Below are 15919 nucleotides of genomic sequence, written 5' to 3' on the forward strand. Positions count from 1 at the left end.
CGGCCATGGCTCACAGGCCCAGCCGCTCCGCGGCATGTGGGATCTTCCCGGACCGGGGCACGAACCCGTGTCCCCTGCATCGGCAGGCGGACTCTCAACCACTGCGCCACCAGAGAAGCCCTGTAGTCGGTTTTGAAATTGGGAACTGTGAGTCTTCCAACTTTGTTCTTTTTCAAGATTGTTTTTCTGGCTCCCTTGCTTTTCCATACAAATTTTATGATTAGCTTGTCAATTTCTACAAAAATACCAACTAGAATTTTGAAAGAGATTGGATTGAGTCTGTAGGTCAATTTTGCTAACTTTAAGAATGTTAAGTGTTCTGATCCATGAACATGGGATGTCCTTCCATTTATTCAGGTCTTTAGTTTCTTTCAATAGTTTCCAGTATACAAGTCTTAACACTCCTTTTGTTAAATATATTCCAAAGTTTTTAATGCTTTTGCTGATGTTATAAATGGGATTGTTTTGTTTCTTAACTGCATTTGGGGGGTGGGGTGGGCTGTACCATGCAGTTTGCAGGATCCTAGTTCCCCAACAGGGATTGAACCTGCTCCCTTGGCAGTGAAAGCGTGGAGTCCCAACTACTGGACTGCCAGGGAATTCCCCTTAATTGCATTTTTTTGGATTGTGCACTACTAGTATATAGGAGTACAAATGATTTTTTGTGTATTGATCTTGTATCCTGCCATCTTACTGGACTCTTTCATTAGTTCTAATCATTTTGTTAGTGGATTCCTTAGGATTTGCTATATATAAGATCATGTCATTTGTGAATAGAGATAGTTTTACTTCTTTTTTTTCAATCTGAATGTCTTTTATTTCTTTTTCTTGCCTAATTTTCATGGCTAGAATCCAGTACAGTGTTGAATAGAAGTATCATGAGGGGACATTCTTGTCTTATTCCTAATCTTAGGGGGAAAGCATTCCTTCTTTCTCCATTAAGATGAAACACCTGTGCGGTTTTTTGTAGATGTTCTTTGTAAGACTGGGGATGTTCCCTTCTGTTCCTAGTTTGTGTGGTGTTTTTATCATGGAAGGGTGTCAGATTTTGTCAAATGTTTTTTCTGGGTCTACTGAGGTGATCAGGTGGTTTTTATATTTTATTCTATTAATATTTAAAATTATATTAATTGATTTTTGGATGTTAACCCAATCTTGTATTTCTGGGATAAATTCACATGGTCATAGTGTATGTTCCTTTTTATATGTTGCTGGATTCAGTTTGTTAGTATTTTGTTGAGGATTTTTACAGCCACACTTATAAGGGATGTTGGACTGTAGCTGGTTTTTTTTCTTGTGATATCTTGTTTGGTCTTGATAACAGGCCTCATAGAATGGGTTAAGTGTCCCTTTCTCTACTGTTTTTTGGAGGAGTTTGTGAAGAATTGCTATTAATTCTTTAAATGTTTGGTAAATTCACTAGTGAAGCCATCTAGTCCTGAGCTTTTCTTTATTGGAAGTTTAAAAATTATTAATTCAGTCTCTTATTAACAGGTCTCTTCAGATTTTCTGTTTCTTCCTGAGTCAGTCATTGGCTTATGTCATTCTAAGGATTTGTCTAGGAATTTCATCTAACTTATCTAATTCATTGGCATAGAGTTGTTCATGGTATTTCCTTATAATCCTTTAAGAAGTTCTTTTTTGTCTTTGATGTTCTGCGTTTATACTACGGATGATGTGTCTAAATGTGAACTTCTTTTACATTTAACTTAGTCGTGCTTTCAATATGAGGACAAATGTTTTATGTTCAGTTCTGGAAAATTCATATACATTCTGTCTTTGAAAATTGCCTCTCCCCTATTCTTTCCTTTTTCTTCCTATAGAACTCTATGGACCTCTGTCTCTTTGTTTTTTTTTTTTTTGGACCTCTGTCTCTTAATGTTTATATTTTCTTATTCTTTGCATCTACTTCAGGATAATTTCTTCAGTTTTTTTTTCCATTTCACTAATTCTTTCTTTAGCTGTATTTGATTTTCTGTTGAACGTACCTATTGGGTTTGAAATATCAATGTTGTATACAATTCACCCGTGAAAAATCTGGGTTTCAACTGCGTGGGTCCACTTATATGTGGATCTTTTTCAATAAGTATGTACTACAATACTACACAATCTGCAGCTTGTTGAATCTGCGGATGCAGAACTGTGGATACAGAGGGCTGACTGTAAAGTTATATGCGGATTTTCTACTGTGTGAGGGGTTGGTGCCCCTAAGCCCCGTGTTGTTCAAAGGTCAACTGTATTTTATTTCCATTCAGTACTTTTTCAAAGTCCTTTTCAGATTTTTCTTTTATTTCCAGCTTTTGGAGTACCAGTTTTTTCCATCTTCTGACTCGCTTGTCATGGTTTGTTTTATTGTGTGGTTTGTAATTTTTATACTGATCTCCTCTTCATTGGGTTGCAAAGAGTGGGATGCATAAAAGCAAGGTACTTTGGAAGTCTGCACTTACTGTGATGATGAGGTCTAGGACATATCAAATGTGTGGGTGAGTGGCTGAGGTGGGGTAGAGGAAAAGACTGGCAGAGGAACTTTGCATGTCTGGCTGCTTCCTGTCATACAGGTCTCTGCCTAAGAGTCACCTTTTCAGAGCCTTCCCAGGCCTCCCTAAATGTCTCCACCCCCCCCAGTCCTACTGCCTTTCTTCTGTTTTATCTTATCACTGTTAACGCATCGCTATTCAGAAATATATTAGCTATTTGTCTATCTTTTGTGACCTTCCTCCATATTGGAATGTAAGCTCCATGATCGTAAGGATTTGTCTTTTTTTTTTTGGCCACCCCACGTGGCATGTGGGATCCTAGTTCCCTAACCAGGAATTGAACCCGTGCCCTCTGCATTGGAAGCACCAGAGTCTTAACCACTGGACTGCTGGGGAAGTCCCCAGTAAGGATTTGTCTTATTCACTGCTACGTCCCCAGCAGCTGGCATGTGGTTTATACTGTCCATAAATTTGGGTGAGTTTGAGTAGTCCTGTTTTTAGATGGAAGTCATCTGAGCCCCGATGCTGCAACTTTCAGCTGGGCTGAGTGTGACCAGGCAGCAGAGGTGAACAGCTTGCCTCTTCATCCCCAAACCTTTTTCTGGACCTCCACTGGAGATGTCTTCTTCTCCCATTATAAGAGCCCAGAAAATACAATCCATCCTGTGTGCTTCAGCCTTCTTCTGGCATGAGTTCCACAGCTGCTAAAATCAGTAGTAGGGATTTGAGTGCCAGAAGCCCTGGGGGAAGAAAATGCACAAAACCCTGGGAAGATCTGGTCCTTACCTTTAGGAGGTTGTGATTGAGTTAAGAAGACATCACACACAGAAAATAGGTTAGGACGCTTGCCCACTCAGTGAGTCTGCTGTGTAGATTAGCGCTCCTGCTATGAGCTTTAGGTAGAGAAGGCAATCTGCGTGCTGGCCCCTGGGTCACATGCCGTCACATAAGTGGTTTCTGGAGGGATCTGTGGGCAAGTTACGAATTCCCAGGTGACTCCATTTTGGCCTCCTTCTGAGGTTGCCCCATGCTGTAGGAACTTGGTCTGAGCGTGGTGTTACTTGTAAAAGGGCAGAAAGTGCCTGTGGGCGTTCCCATGATGTGGGCCAAGGATGGCACCTTTCCATTCGTCTTTGGCTGTATCTCTTGGCCCCATTGGTTTTGGGGTTGGGGAATGGTGACAAGCACTGGAATTCCAGCAAACCCTGGCTTTCCCACTTGCCTTGCTGCACAGCTTTCGGTGAGTGAGTAAATGGCTCTGCCTCATGGTTATGGTAAGGAGAGTTCCTAGAGAATGTGTTTATTAGCACAATGCCTGCTACACCCTAATAAAATGCTAGTAGATATTATTCCAGTCCGGCACCTTGGGAGCCACTTGTGCCTCAGTTTCCTGATCTGTAAAACAGGGAAATAATGCCCAATCCTTGCCTGCCGCCCCTCCCCTCTGCCCCTGGCTGTTGTAAGGGTTAATATCCTCAGGCTCTGAGGTCCTGGGGTGAGGGAGGAGCTGCATAAATGGGTCATTGTTGTGCTGCTGAATGATCTGGCTTTGTTCAAGTGTCTTCAGTATTTGACTTCCTGCAGTTAATGTCCCCTGACTTTAATTGCTATAGATATTTGCATGTCCTCAGCGGCTGGCGGCTCTCACCTGCCCGGCTGTGACCTGGGTCCTCACCCAGCCAGGGACCTGCTGAGTTGGGGTGGGAAGCTCCATTTCCTCTGTTAGGGGCCCCCCAGGAGTCAGGAATGAAAGAAATGCAGAAAGTATGACCCACACGCGCAACCGATTCTGAATAGGACGTTTATTGAAGAGGTTTTGCAGGAGGCGGCGGGCACTTTAATTCCCAAGGCTGTTGGTGGCAGCTCTCTGCTCGCCCCAAGCCTGTTAACTGCTTGGCTGCTGTTGCTTAGGGAGAATGGAGCTCCCCGGCCCCACGCGGCTCTCCTGGTGCTCGGATGGGAGCCCTTTTGAGAAAAGCGGTAGGTGCCGGGCTGGGCCAGGCCAGGGGGTGTGAGTGGGGCATGACCAGGACTATCCCAACTCCAGGCCTCCAAGTCTTGCCAAACTGTCTTGTGAAAAATCTGGCTGGCCACAGGCTTTGGGGCAAAAGGTAAATGTCTCCCTTGGGGCTTCAGAAACTAAGGATGGGTGTAGGAGAGTTGGTCTCTTTTTAATCCTGTCCTGGCTTCTTCCAGTGCATTTGTCCATCGAGGCCAGGTAAGAGCAAGATAATCCTGTGTTCCTCTTAGAGGCGATTGCAAGTGGTTCTGCGAGGGGCTTCGGAGGGGCTTCTGATCTCTGAACACTCGGAGTTGTGTGATGAGAGAACGGGGCTGTTCCTAGAGGGACCCAGCACGTACTGGGAAAAGCAGAGTTGATCTCCCATTTCTTCCTGAAGTTTCCTTTTCTCAGAATCCACAGAGGGTGGTTATTTTGGATAAAATCAAGGTGTGGCAGAGGAGCAGGTGAAAGGAAGTTCTTCCCCACCCACCCTGTCTTTTCCCTGGTGCCCAGGCCGGGGCGGTGCCCACCACTTGCAGAGCTCTGGGCTGCAGGAGCAGGGAGGTCAGGGGGCAGATTGCCACTCTGCTTTGGCTTGACTTTCAACCCTGAGTCAAGGCCTTGATTTTCCAGGAGCAGGACTCTGCTGCCTGGGCCATGCCACTCCATGCCATGTGTATACCCGCTTGTCCCAGAATCGGGGGTTTGGAGACAGCTGCCCCCGCTGTCTGAAGTCTGGTCTGTGTAACCTCTCAGCTGAGGGAGAAGGCTGCTCTCCTCCCACCAGGGAACTGGTTGGATGAGTTTTCTCGGGCCTCCCTGGTTGAGGCCCCTTAGAAGGGAAGGCAGGGACCTGGGGGGTGGGGGCAGGTGCTGTGGGGTGGAGAGGGGCCCTCTCCTCTCCCTCTCTCCTGCAGTGGGATAGGGATCCCTGGGGGACAGGGTGGTGCAGGAGGCCCTGCTCTCCAAAGGGCTGGCTGCCTTTGAGAATTGACCTTGTGTGAGACTACAAGCTCTGACTTGGAAAATCCACTTTCCTAACATGTCTGGGTCGGGTGCCAGGCCCAAGGTCAGCATCCAGGGCAAAGAGGAGGTGTTGGTCGGAGCTCTTCTCTTGCTGTTGTGCCCGAGGGCCAGGGAGGATCAGGGTGCATGACTGATGGTAGCAGTTCATTAAAAGGGGGCTGCTCACATTTACGCACTTTTCCGGGTCTGGGTGCTCTTGCTTGGAATTGGAGACCAAGGTGCGTTTGGGGGAGCCTCCCTAATTCTAATTTGCTTGGGGAGGGAAAGTGAGACTTTGGGGAAGGGAAAAACCCTCAGGTGGTAAGATGTACACTGACTGCTCCCCCAGGCCAGCTGGGAGCTGCTGTTCTAGAATCACAGTGGGAGATTCCCTTCTGGTTAAGCCCTGGTATCTCAGTTCCTAGACTTGGTGTTCTCCCCCTGCTTTTAGGAGCATTGCATTTATGTGTAGGTTCATATCTCCACATTTATTGCAGGCCTCGTTTCTTCCCCCTTCACAGGGGTTGGGATAGGTGTCATACTTCTTTCTAGCATATGTTCCCTGACTGTCTCTTTCCTCCTTGAAGCTCTCTGTAAACAGTCAGCACCTTCTTGGGCCTCGGGATTCTTCATGAACACTCTGGCTGTATAGATCCCTGAGGCCATAGCCCCACCTGGCGGTCTGTACCTTTTTAGGGCAGTTTCTCACGCCTTGTCTCCTGGAGTCTCGGTGATGGTTCTTCCAGGCCTGGCCTGGGTGTGCCCTTCCCCACAGTTCCTTCGGTCTGTCCTCGGCCTGCCTTCCAGCCTCGCCACTTGCTGCCAGACGCCCCAGATCCTCGAGCGGTCCAGGTCCTTTCGGGACTCCACTGTCCCATGCTGCCACCCTTGCACCAGATGCCCTGAGAGCTGTTCTTCACCTGGCAGAAGCTTACTCATCAGTCAAGACTCAGCTAAAACCTCACCCCCTTTAAAGCTGCCGGGTCCCCCAGGCCGCATTTGCTACTCCCGCTTCTGTCAGCAGAGTTTACGTGTACTCCCGTACCAGCACTTGAGGCACTGCTTTGCGGATAATCTGTTGATATAACTATTTTTTAAATTATGATTTTGTTATTATTATTATTACTTTTTTTGGTACTGTGTGGCTTGTGGGATTTTAGTTCCCTGACCAGGGATTGAACCTGGGCCGTGAGAGTGCAGAGTCCTAACCACTGGACTGCCAGGGAATTCCCCAGATCTATGTTTCCTTCTAGAATTCTCTTCCTCAAAGACAGAGGGGCAGTGTCTTACTCCTTTCAATATCCCTAGGGCCTAGCATCATGCTTGGAAGTGTTGAGTGATTCCCAGACTGGAGGCTGTCTTGACCTCCCACGTGGCTCCAACACCACCCTCTACTTCCTTTTGTTATTATTATGTGGGATCTTAGTTCTCCAACCGTTGATCGAACGCGTGCCCCCTGCAGTGGAAGCACGGAGTCTTAACCACTGGACCAGCAGGGAAGTCCCTGCTTTCTTTTGTTATTGATGTGCTTGTCTCCTTTCTCCTGGTAGAATATCAGCTCTTGGGAGTGGGCTCTGTGGGTGATTCATCTTTGTGTCACCCACAAGGCTGCAATGTCCTTGTGCAAAGTAGATGCTTGAATATATGGTTCAGTGAATTCTGAAGCTCATGACTTGGGACGGGCCAGCAGTGTTAATCCCTAAATGAGCGGTAGACCCTGTGGCACAGGTGGCTCACTGCCCTGCTCCCTGTCGTCCAGCGAGTTAGGAGCAGAGCTAGCACTGGTTTTGAGCTGTGCTGGCTGGAGTCCCAGGGCTGTTCATACACATTCTGCGGCTTTCCCCTCTTTGATATTCCCTGTGACTTAGGAAACGGGGCTTTCCCCAGTACCTTATGGCTCTCCCATATGTCCACCCTGGAGATGGATTGTGTTTTTTCTTTAAAACCCAAGGACCAGTGTCAAGGATGGTTTCTACTGATCACTTCTTTGTGCTTTTGCCGCCTCACATCACCTTCAATTCTGTTCCTCCTCAGGCCTGTTGTGCCCCATGGCTTTGTTCCTCTCCTAGCTGAACATGCCGGTCTCTACCTGTGGAACCCTGAGGAATGTGCCCTGCCTGCTACAGCAAAGGACTGTGACTCATTCATACTTCATCTTCTGGTTTGACCTTCTGTGGGGCATAGATATCAGACTTTTTCCTTTCCAGCCGAATTGCTTTATGTTTGCCCTTATAATATCATGGTCCGAATGTATGTTGGGATCATAGATGATGGATGATTGGTGGGGTGAGTGGGGAGGGGAGGGTTAGGTCATGCTGGTTCACCAGGTTTAACCCATATCTTTACTATTGATTTGAGATGTAGGTCAACTTTTCTAGGCGCACATCAGAAAAATCTCTTGTCCTGGTGCTGTGGAGCAAATAGTAATTCATCCATCGTCCTCATTGCTACCATTTATGGAGGGTTTACTGTGTGTCAGTTGTACAAATCGCTCTACTTGTATCATCTCAATCTTGGAGACCAGTGAGGTTGGTAGTACTGCTGTGCTCATTTTACAGGTGAGGAACTTGAAGCTTGGTCGGGTCAAGTGACCTGCCCAAGGCCACACACAGCCAGCAAAACGGAGGAGCCGAGGTTCAAACCACGTCTGCCTGACTGCAATGCCTGTGAATCCGTTTAGTGCATTTAACCTCTGCTCTGGACTCCCACGTACTCACGTACTTGCTCATTCTCTCCTGCTCTTCTGACAACTCAGATCTAGTGGGCCCCTCTGTTCCCACTTGCTTCCAGCTGAGATTCTCCAGTGCCTTTGAACCTGTTGCAATAGTAAATGCTGCAACTCTTGAAAGTGTGGTTCAAGCCGAGAGGACTCCAAACAAGCAGCCCCTACAGTGGGCATAGGGGGGCAACTAGATGGCTAATTTTTAGCGTTGGGTCCCTGAATTTTGCTGATAAGGAGGGGTGGTCCTGTGAGCCTTTTTGACCTAGAGATGAGAGAGGTAGGGTCTCTGGGAACACTGGAGGTGTCTGATTTCTAGCACAGTCTTTAGCTCCTCCATCTTCTGGGGACATTCTGTCTGTGTCGTTTTCCTTCTTAGTTACAAGTTGTGCTGGGAGCAAGCTGACCTACCCTGGCTGAGAGCAAAAGCAATTTCTAATCAACAGTAATTATTCTCATTTGCCTTCGGTACGTGTTTCTGTGAAACCTCCTGGTGGACTGCTTTTCCTGGGGTATCTGTAGGGCCATTTTATTGTAGTCCCTTCTCCAAACTGTAAAGTGGTCCCTTGGCCACTTTCCCCTTCTCCCAGTTTTTGTGGCTGGTCATTTAATATGTGGCATGGCAGGGCAGCTGTACCCCTGCTCCAGTCCCTTGTCTGGGGCCTAGGGTACGGGACTGCTGGGGTGAACGAGCAGTCACTGCTCCTGCGTGCCTCTTGGTGGATCGGAAACTTGCTGGCAGTGACTAATGTGGAAACTCATTAGACTAGGAGGAACTGGCTCAGGTCTTGACTTTGACTAGTGTTTATCTTTCACCTGACTGTGGGAGTGGTGAAGTGCTCTAGGCACAATCCCGTAGGAATTTATTGAGCATCTAGTGTGTGCATTGCCTTCTGGGGGTGAAAGAAGGCCCAGCCCACTGGGTTTTATTATCTAGTCTGGAAGGAAAACTTGCACATAAGAGCCCCCAAGGACCAGTGCTTTATGTGATACTCAGGCTCATTAGAGTTCAAAGAAGTGCATGTGTATTAGTGTCCCATGGCTGCTGTAACAAACTGCAAACTTAGTGGCTTAAAACAGCACACGTTTATTATCTTATAGTTCTAGAGGTCAGACGTCAGTCTGGGTCTGCATGGCTATGTGCCTTCTGGAGGTTCCAGGGGAAAATTTGTTCTCTTGTCCTTTCCAGCTTCCTGAGGATGCCTAGATCCTTTGACTTGGGGTCCCTTTTCTCCATCTACAAAGCCAGCAGCCTAGCATCTACCAACCTCTCACTCTCTGTCCCTCTGCTTTTGCTGTCACATCAGCTTCTGACTCCTGCTGCCTCCCTCTCATAAGGACCCTTGTGATTACATCAGACCTACCCATGTAATCTAGGACAATCTTCCCCATCTCAAGATCCTTAACTTGATCACATCTGCAAAGTCTCATTTGTCATATAAGGTAACGTGCATAGGCTCCTTATATCCAGGAATTAGGATGTGCATATTCTTGGGGGAGAAGCATTATTCAGTCTGCAATAGTGTGTGTGTTGGATGGGTTGGTGATGGTTGGGGAGGCCTTTCTGAGGGAGATGATTTGACCAAATTTGTGTAGGGAGAGAATGTCTAGGACACCTTCCAGGTTTGAGAAGCAACATGAGCAGCTGTTGAGCTTGTGGGTGGTGGGGACAGTGAGGTGTGGGTGAGTGGTCCTCCCACTGAAACGAGATGCCAGGGGCTTTCCTTTCCTTCCAAGGCTAGGCTGAGGGAGTTTTTTGGACTTCAGTCTGTGTGTTCAGACCCCCTCCCAGAATTCAGGTGGGAAGGCTCCATTGGCAACCAGAGCCTTTCCTTCCTAGCAGCTGGCTCAGCCACACTTGGTGGCCCCTGCTATTCCTGGGTGGTGGGAAAAGGAATTCACGAGGGAAAATGAATTTGAGCCAGCTGGCCTGGGTTTGGGTGGCCCAGAAACCCTGGTCACACTTCGCACAGCCTCTGTGGCAGTCACGTTGCTCACATTGAACACAGTCAGTCCCTAGGGAGCCTTCCCTTGCCCTCCCTTAGGGTGCTTAGGGCCCCTGAGTCTCTGGGGAGGGACAGGAGGGTCAGAAGGAGAGGGGCAAAGGCCAGACCCTCTCAGGGATCCTCCCCATCCCCAGGAAAGCCTCGATGGCGTGGTGAGAGGTGTCCTCAGCTGGTATGACCTCAGCCAGCTCTACTCACCATCTGCTGGCCGGGGGAGCCGTAGGAACAGACCCCAGAGAGCCCAGCTTCTGTGGGGACAGCGCTGGGCAGCAGTGTGTCTGGAGTGGTGCTGAGCTGGATGCATGTGTGTCTCTGTGTGTGTGTGTGTGTGTGTGTGTGTGTAGAGCACAGCTGGGCTCAGGATCTCAGGGTGAGATCTCTGTGAAAGTTCACATTGCTCCCGCCTTGTTTGTCTGGAAAAGCTGTAGCTTTTCTCTGTTGCTTCCTTCTGGTACGCTCTCTGAGCAGATCCTGACAGTGCAGTTGAGGGGTTAGGGGGAAAGCCAGAGGCCTGTGGCTGCCCCTGTTTGGAGAGCCTTTGGACTATCTAGCAGGTGTCGGTAGTTGGGAGATGAAAGAAGGTCAGGAAGGAGGGCCACGCAGCGTGCAGCCCCCCGAGCAGGGAAGGACTTGGCCCGCTTGCCGGTACCCGGTGATTCCCTGGACTTTGGAGCAGCTGCCTTTGGGGGAGACCCCTCTCTCGGTCCCCGCCCGCCTCCAGAGCAGGTGTGGCGCTCCGCCTCTCGGGTGTGGGGCAAAGCGGGGTAGGTGAAAGGATGACGTCAGCCGCCTCCGCACCTGGACCCAGCCTCTCCAAACCAAAATGTTTTCTGGGGCGTCTCCAGAGCGCCGGCCTGCACAGCCTCCTCCCGGTCTCCTGCCTTCTCAGCCCACTAGCCCCCGAGGGAGGGCCGGAAGGGAGTGTTGCTGAGTCCGGGGGACTCCCTAGGACCAGAGAAGCAGAGGTTCTCCGAAGGTTCCAGGTGAGTTCCGCTCTGGGACCGTTCTTTCTGAAGCTGGGGGTGAGCTCAGGGAGCAGGGTCCTACTGCCTTAGTGACAAGAGGCCTGAAGACAGAACATGGGGGCTATGGTGGGGTTTGGATTTTTTTTGTTTGGAGGCAGGAGGCTAGGTCAGATCGGGGGCACGGTGCTGAGGCCTCGCGGGGCGGAGGAGGATGTGGGACTTGGCCCCGGTCAGCTGTGCTGGGAATCCAAGGGGCCTGCTGCAGCCTGCTTGCGTTCTTGCCCGGGGATGTTCAGGGAAGGTCCCCGTTGGTGGAGCCAATAACCTGGAGAGGTGTGGGTGGAGGAAGGGTGTGGATTAAACTTAGAAAAAGTTATTGAAAAAAAAAGAAGGAAACTGATCTCCCTTCCTCTCCTGTGCCCCGACCCTTAAAGGTGCGTGTTTGAGCAGCTTATTGGGACCATCAGAAAGGTCTTACAGGACCCTTTCAAAGAGAGCTTCCCAGGTGTGGGAGATAGAGTTTTCTAGAAGACTGACTCACTGACTGATGATTGACTGGATTGATTTGTGTTGAAAGATGGAAGAGGTTACTGCGGAGCGACTTAGGGAACTGGAGACTAGTGTGACGGAACGGGGTGGGCGTGGACATCTGACTGCTGTCTGTTAACTTTCTCTCGGCGCGCACTGCCCCAGCGGACAGTGTCTTCCAAGATGAGTTTGAAGACCTGAGTTCTAATCTTGGCTTTGGGGTGAATCTTACCATATGGGGTGATGCTCCGTGGAGAGGAAGGAAAGATTGCCTCCGCCCAGGAACACGTGGGCGGGTGCTTCCGCCGTCTCTGTGGGAGCCTGAACTACACACACAGTAATGGTTGGATTGGGCTTTTAGGACCAGAGTGCACTCACATTAGGTGTGATGTCCCTTTTCCCTCTCTATCTAATGGTGTCTGCTAACAGTCCCATTTGGACTCTGCCTTGTCTGCTCTCACTTCCCCATTTGCTGTTCATCCCTCCCTTTCTGGGTCTCTGTGTTCTTTTCCAGAGAGAGAGAGAGAGAGAGAGAGAGAGAGAGAGACAGAGAGAGAGAGACAGAGAGAGAGAGAGAGAGCCTCATGATCCTAGGTCTCCTGGTCACTGTAGGGCTTCTCTTATCATCCGAGCAGTTACAGTCCGATCCCTATGCCCTCGTGCTTCTTCCCCTCTCCATGACCTGTAGTCCTTTGACCTGGAATCTGTATTTTTCTACGTTGTTCCAAGGAAAGGGTAAATGGGCAAATGTCACATAGTAGGAGGTCTAGAAATAGCCTTAAGGAATCTTAACTCTCTCTCTCTTTTTTTTTTTTTAACCTCCATTGGCCTTTGTGGGGTAAGTGAAATGTCCTGTTAAAAGCCCTGACCTTTATGTCTTAATATGTCCCCCGTGGCTTACGCTGAGGCAAAGCCTTGGCATCCAGGGCTGTGACTAATCCTTTGCTGTGGTTCTAGCTGGTGTGAAATCCATCAGGGAGGCAGCCAGCAGCGGGCAGGGGCAGGAGAGCATGCACACTGAAGCCTGAGTGCCTGAGTCCAAATCCAGGCTCTACCGCGTGCTTCTTCTGTGGCCTCAGTTTCTGCATCTGTAAAATGGGGATAATAATAGTACTGACCTCATAGAAATGTTATGAGATAAAAAGGTCTTGTTAATGTCTACAGCACTTGGAACATTTTTAGCTGTTAGTCATTATGCTTTCTTTTAACCCCAGGAGGATTTGGGCATGGGCACTACTTTGAAAACATGATATTGGTTTGCAGGCAGATGTCTGTGTGCAACCAGAGAAAAGTTCTCCAAATAGAAAAGATGTTTTAGTTCCTGGGCTTTTGAAGTGTGCTTATGTTGCACCCTGTGGCAACGGGGCCCCTAAAGAGTGACCCTCAGAAGGTACCCTTTAGAGATAAATCTCCCTGAGAGTGTGTGTGTGTGGGGTGTGTGTGTGTGGCTGTGACTAATCCTTCACTTTAAGGCCGTGACCTGACCAGCTGTGAAATCCATTAGGGACTTGGGCCTTTTCCGTTTAGCATCCCCATAGGGGCTGACTGATCCCAGGTTTGATCTGGGAAAGGTCTTAGGTCGTAAGTCCCTACCCCATTGTTGTAGTTGGGATTGACAGGCCTGGGGGGCTGAGGGGGAGAAGGGGTGGAGGGGCTGTGGTGTGCCTGACAGTTGCACGTGACTTGAAGGACACCAGAGTCCCACAGGGCTGGGGTTAAGGGCTGGGGCGGAGTTTGGGTCTTTGTCTCTCTTTGTGCTGAAATGACACGCCACAGGTGGGTAGAAATGACTAGCTGGTTAATCTTAAAGGCTCTTTTGAGGAGGTAGGAAAAAGCAGTGGTGCTGCATTTCCCAAGGGGCTCTCCTGAGATGCTCAGTTTCACCAAGATGATCCTGTTAATTAATCCTTTCATTGCACCTGGAGGGAGGGAGCACTCTGGACTGGCCCCAGTGCTGCCACTGTGTCCTCACTTGCAAAATGAGAGGCTCCCATAGAGCACCTCGGAGGTGACCCCGTCCCCCAGCTGAGACATGCAGTGAGAAATTGCTGTGCTTGAGAGGGTCCTTGCTGGGCTAGTGCATGGCAAACAGGTCTCAATGCTCCTGACTTTAGCTCAGTAGTAGTACATTATCCACTTGACAGATCACCTTTTAAGGCCCCTGCCCTTAGGTCACTTACAGCCTAGGGCAGGGGGTCTCACACAGAGAGTGCTACAATAGGGGTACCCCTGGGGTGCTGTAAGAGTACATAGAAGGGGCCCCCAGGTTTGGTTTCTGGGGATGTATGGGGGTGGCTTCTGAGACCCAAGGGTTGGTATAAGTGACACAGGTTGGGGGGGCCGTATGGCGTGGGGTGGATGGGGAGGGAAGTAATGGCCAGGCAGAGAGAACATGTGCCAAAGCCAGAGCCCAAGGGCGCTGGCACAGGTAGGGACACTGGTTCCAGGTTGGGGCACAGGCACAGAAAACCAGGGGGCAAATTCAAGACTGCCAGAGCGATGGTACCTTCTAGACCCTTCTCCTCATAGCTCTAGCCTGTGATCTAGTAGCTTCTGATCCTTAGAACTAGAGGTGGAAGTCTTTGGGGCAGTAGAGGTGAGAGGGATGCTCTAGAACATTTTTCCTATGGAAACAGAAATCAAATGAACATTCTGGAAAGTGGTGTTGGTGAGCTCTGGTGCTCTGGGATGGGGCTGGAGTGTCCTTGACCTTCCCAAAGCCCACAGCCACCACCCCACCTCCACAGACTTGCTGCTCCAGGCTGGCCTGCCTGTGAGCCACACCATCTGCTTAGGGAATAAAGTCCACCTGAGGCTATGTTTGCCTCACCTGGGAACAGTTTCCTGCTTGCTGTGCTGCCCTGATCTAGATCTAGCTGTGCTGAAGGGAACTTAGGGAGACTCACCGGTGGCTCAGCCCTGGGGAATTTCCTGTGCCCCTGGAGCCAAGGTGAGTCAGGGACCTGTACAGGGGGCTGGAGCTGGGGGCAGGGGGGTAATGTGGGTTCAGCCTTTGTATCATCTCCTCTGCCTTCTCCGTCAGTATCCAGAAGGTTTCAGGTTCATGGTGAAGCCCCTGGTGGCCCCAGAGATTCTGCGATCCAGGGGAGCATCTTACCCTCTGGCACATCGATTGTTAAGAGCCGGATCCTTGACAGGTGGACACTTGGGAAGTGCTTTTTGACAACTGCCATTATTATCACTGTTTTGATGGTTTATGGAGCCGTTGCTCTGTGCTGGGCATCAGGCTCAGAGCTGTACATCCAGCAGGTCACTGCATCTTCGGGGGCACGGCCGAAGCTGAGGCTCTGGGAAGCTCGGTACTTTGCTGGAGCAGAGGCACTGGGCTTCGGATTCCATCACAAGGCATCCCGGACCGTTGCTCTGGCAGAGATGCCCTCTCTGCTTTTCTGGGGCCTCAGCTTTCTGAGCCCTTTATTGTTACTGGATGTGGTCCACCGTGGGAAAGACGGAGGTGAAGCTGTTGCAGTCAGGCAGGAATGTCACTTGGGCATCCTTGCACATGCTCATACAGTCTGAAGGCAGGGGCCTCCTTGAGATTCCGAGCTGTTGCTTTTATAATTGTGGTAAAATACACATAACATAAAATTCTCATTTTTAAGTGTTCAGAGGTATTAAGTACATTCCCATTGTTGTGCATCCATCGCCTCCAGCCATCCGTAGAACTTTGATTATCTTGCAAAACTGAAACTCTGTATCCATTGAACAGTAACTCCCCATTCCCTCCTCCCCCAGCCCCTGGCAGCCACCCTTTTACTTTCTGTTTCTGCAAGGATTCCAGAGGTTTGCCCTTTGTCTGTCCCGCCCAGAACCTCCCTGGAGCGCCCCCACCAGGCAGCAATGCAAGGATGCCCGTCTCTGCCTCGCTCCACCAAGATGGCAGCCAGGAGCGGCCCGTGAGCCTGACCTCCACCACTTCCTCGTCAGGCTCCTCCCGTGACAGCCGCGGGGCCATGGAGGAGCCCAGCGGCTCCGACGCTTCGGCCGAGAACGGGGCCGGCTCCCCGCGCGGCCGGCGTCTCCCCAACAACAACTCCGGCAGCTGGCTGAGCATGAGGGGCTCCCTGTCCCCTTTCAGCAGCCGGGCGTCGGTGGCGCCTGCGCACAAGCTCAGCTACGTGGGTCGAGTAGTGCGGGAAATCGTGGAAACGGAGCGCACGTACGTGCAGGACCTGCGCAGCATCGTAGAGGTGAGG

At 50.0% G+C, this 15919-nt stretch overlaps 1 protein-coding gene across 17 annotated transcripts in view; it reads left to right on the forward strand.

The window, feature by feature from the left end:
- Positions 1-15919, forward strand: part of PLEKHG3 (pleckstrin homology and RhoGEF domain containing G3) — a 44753-nt gene that overhangs the window by 10969 nt on the left and 17865 nt on the right. For 4 of the 17 annotated variants that reach the window (XM_089907832.1, XM_089907834.1, XM_089907833.1 and 1 more), the window contains exon 2: positions 15533-15913. In XM_089907832.1, coding sequence (XP_089763958.1) covers positions 15572-15913 — 342 coding nt within the window. In that variant the 5' untranslated portion in view covers positions 15533-15571. The other 13 variants (XM_089907823.1, XM_089907826.1, XM_089907836.1 and 10 more) reach the window with 8 other exon arrangements.

This window comes from Delphinapterus leucas, chromosome 2, assembly GCF_059928025.1.
Source record: "Delphinapterus leucas isolate spDelLeu-1000000601 "Yukka" chromosome 2, BTC_Dleu_Yukka2, whole genome shotgun sequence".
In the NCBI taxonomy this organism is placed as follows: Eukaryota; Metazoa; Chordata; class Mammalia; order Artiodactyla; family Monodontidae; genus Delphinapterus; species Delphinapterus leucas.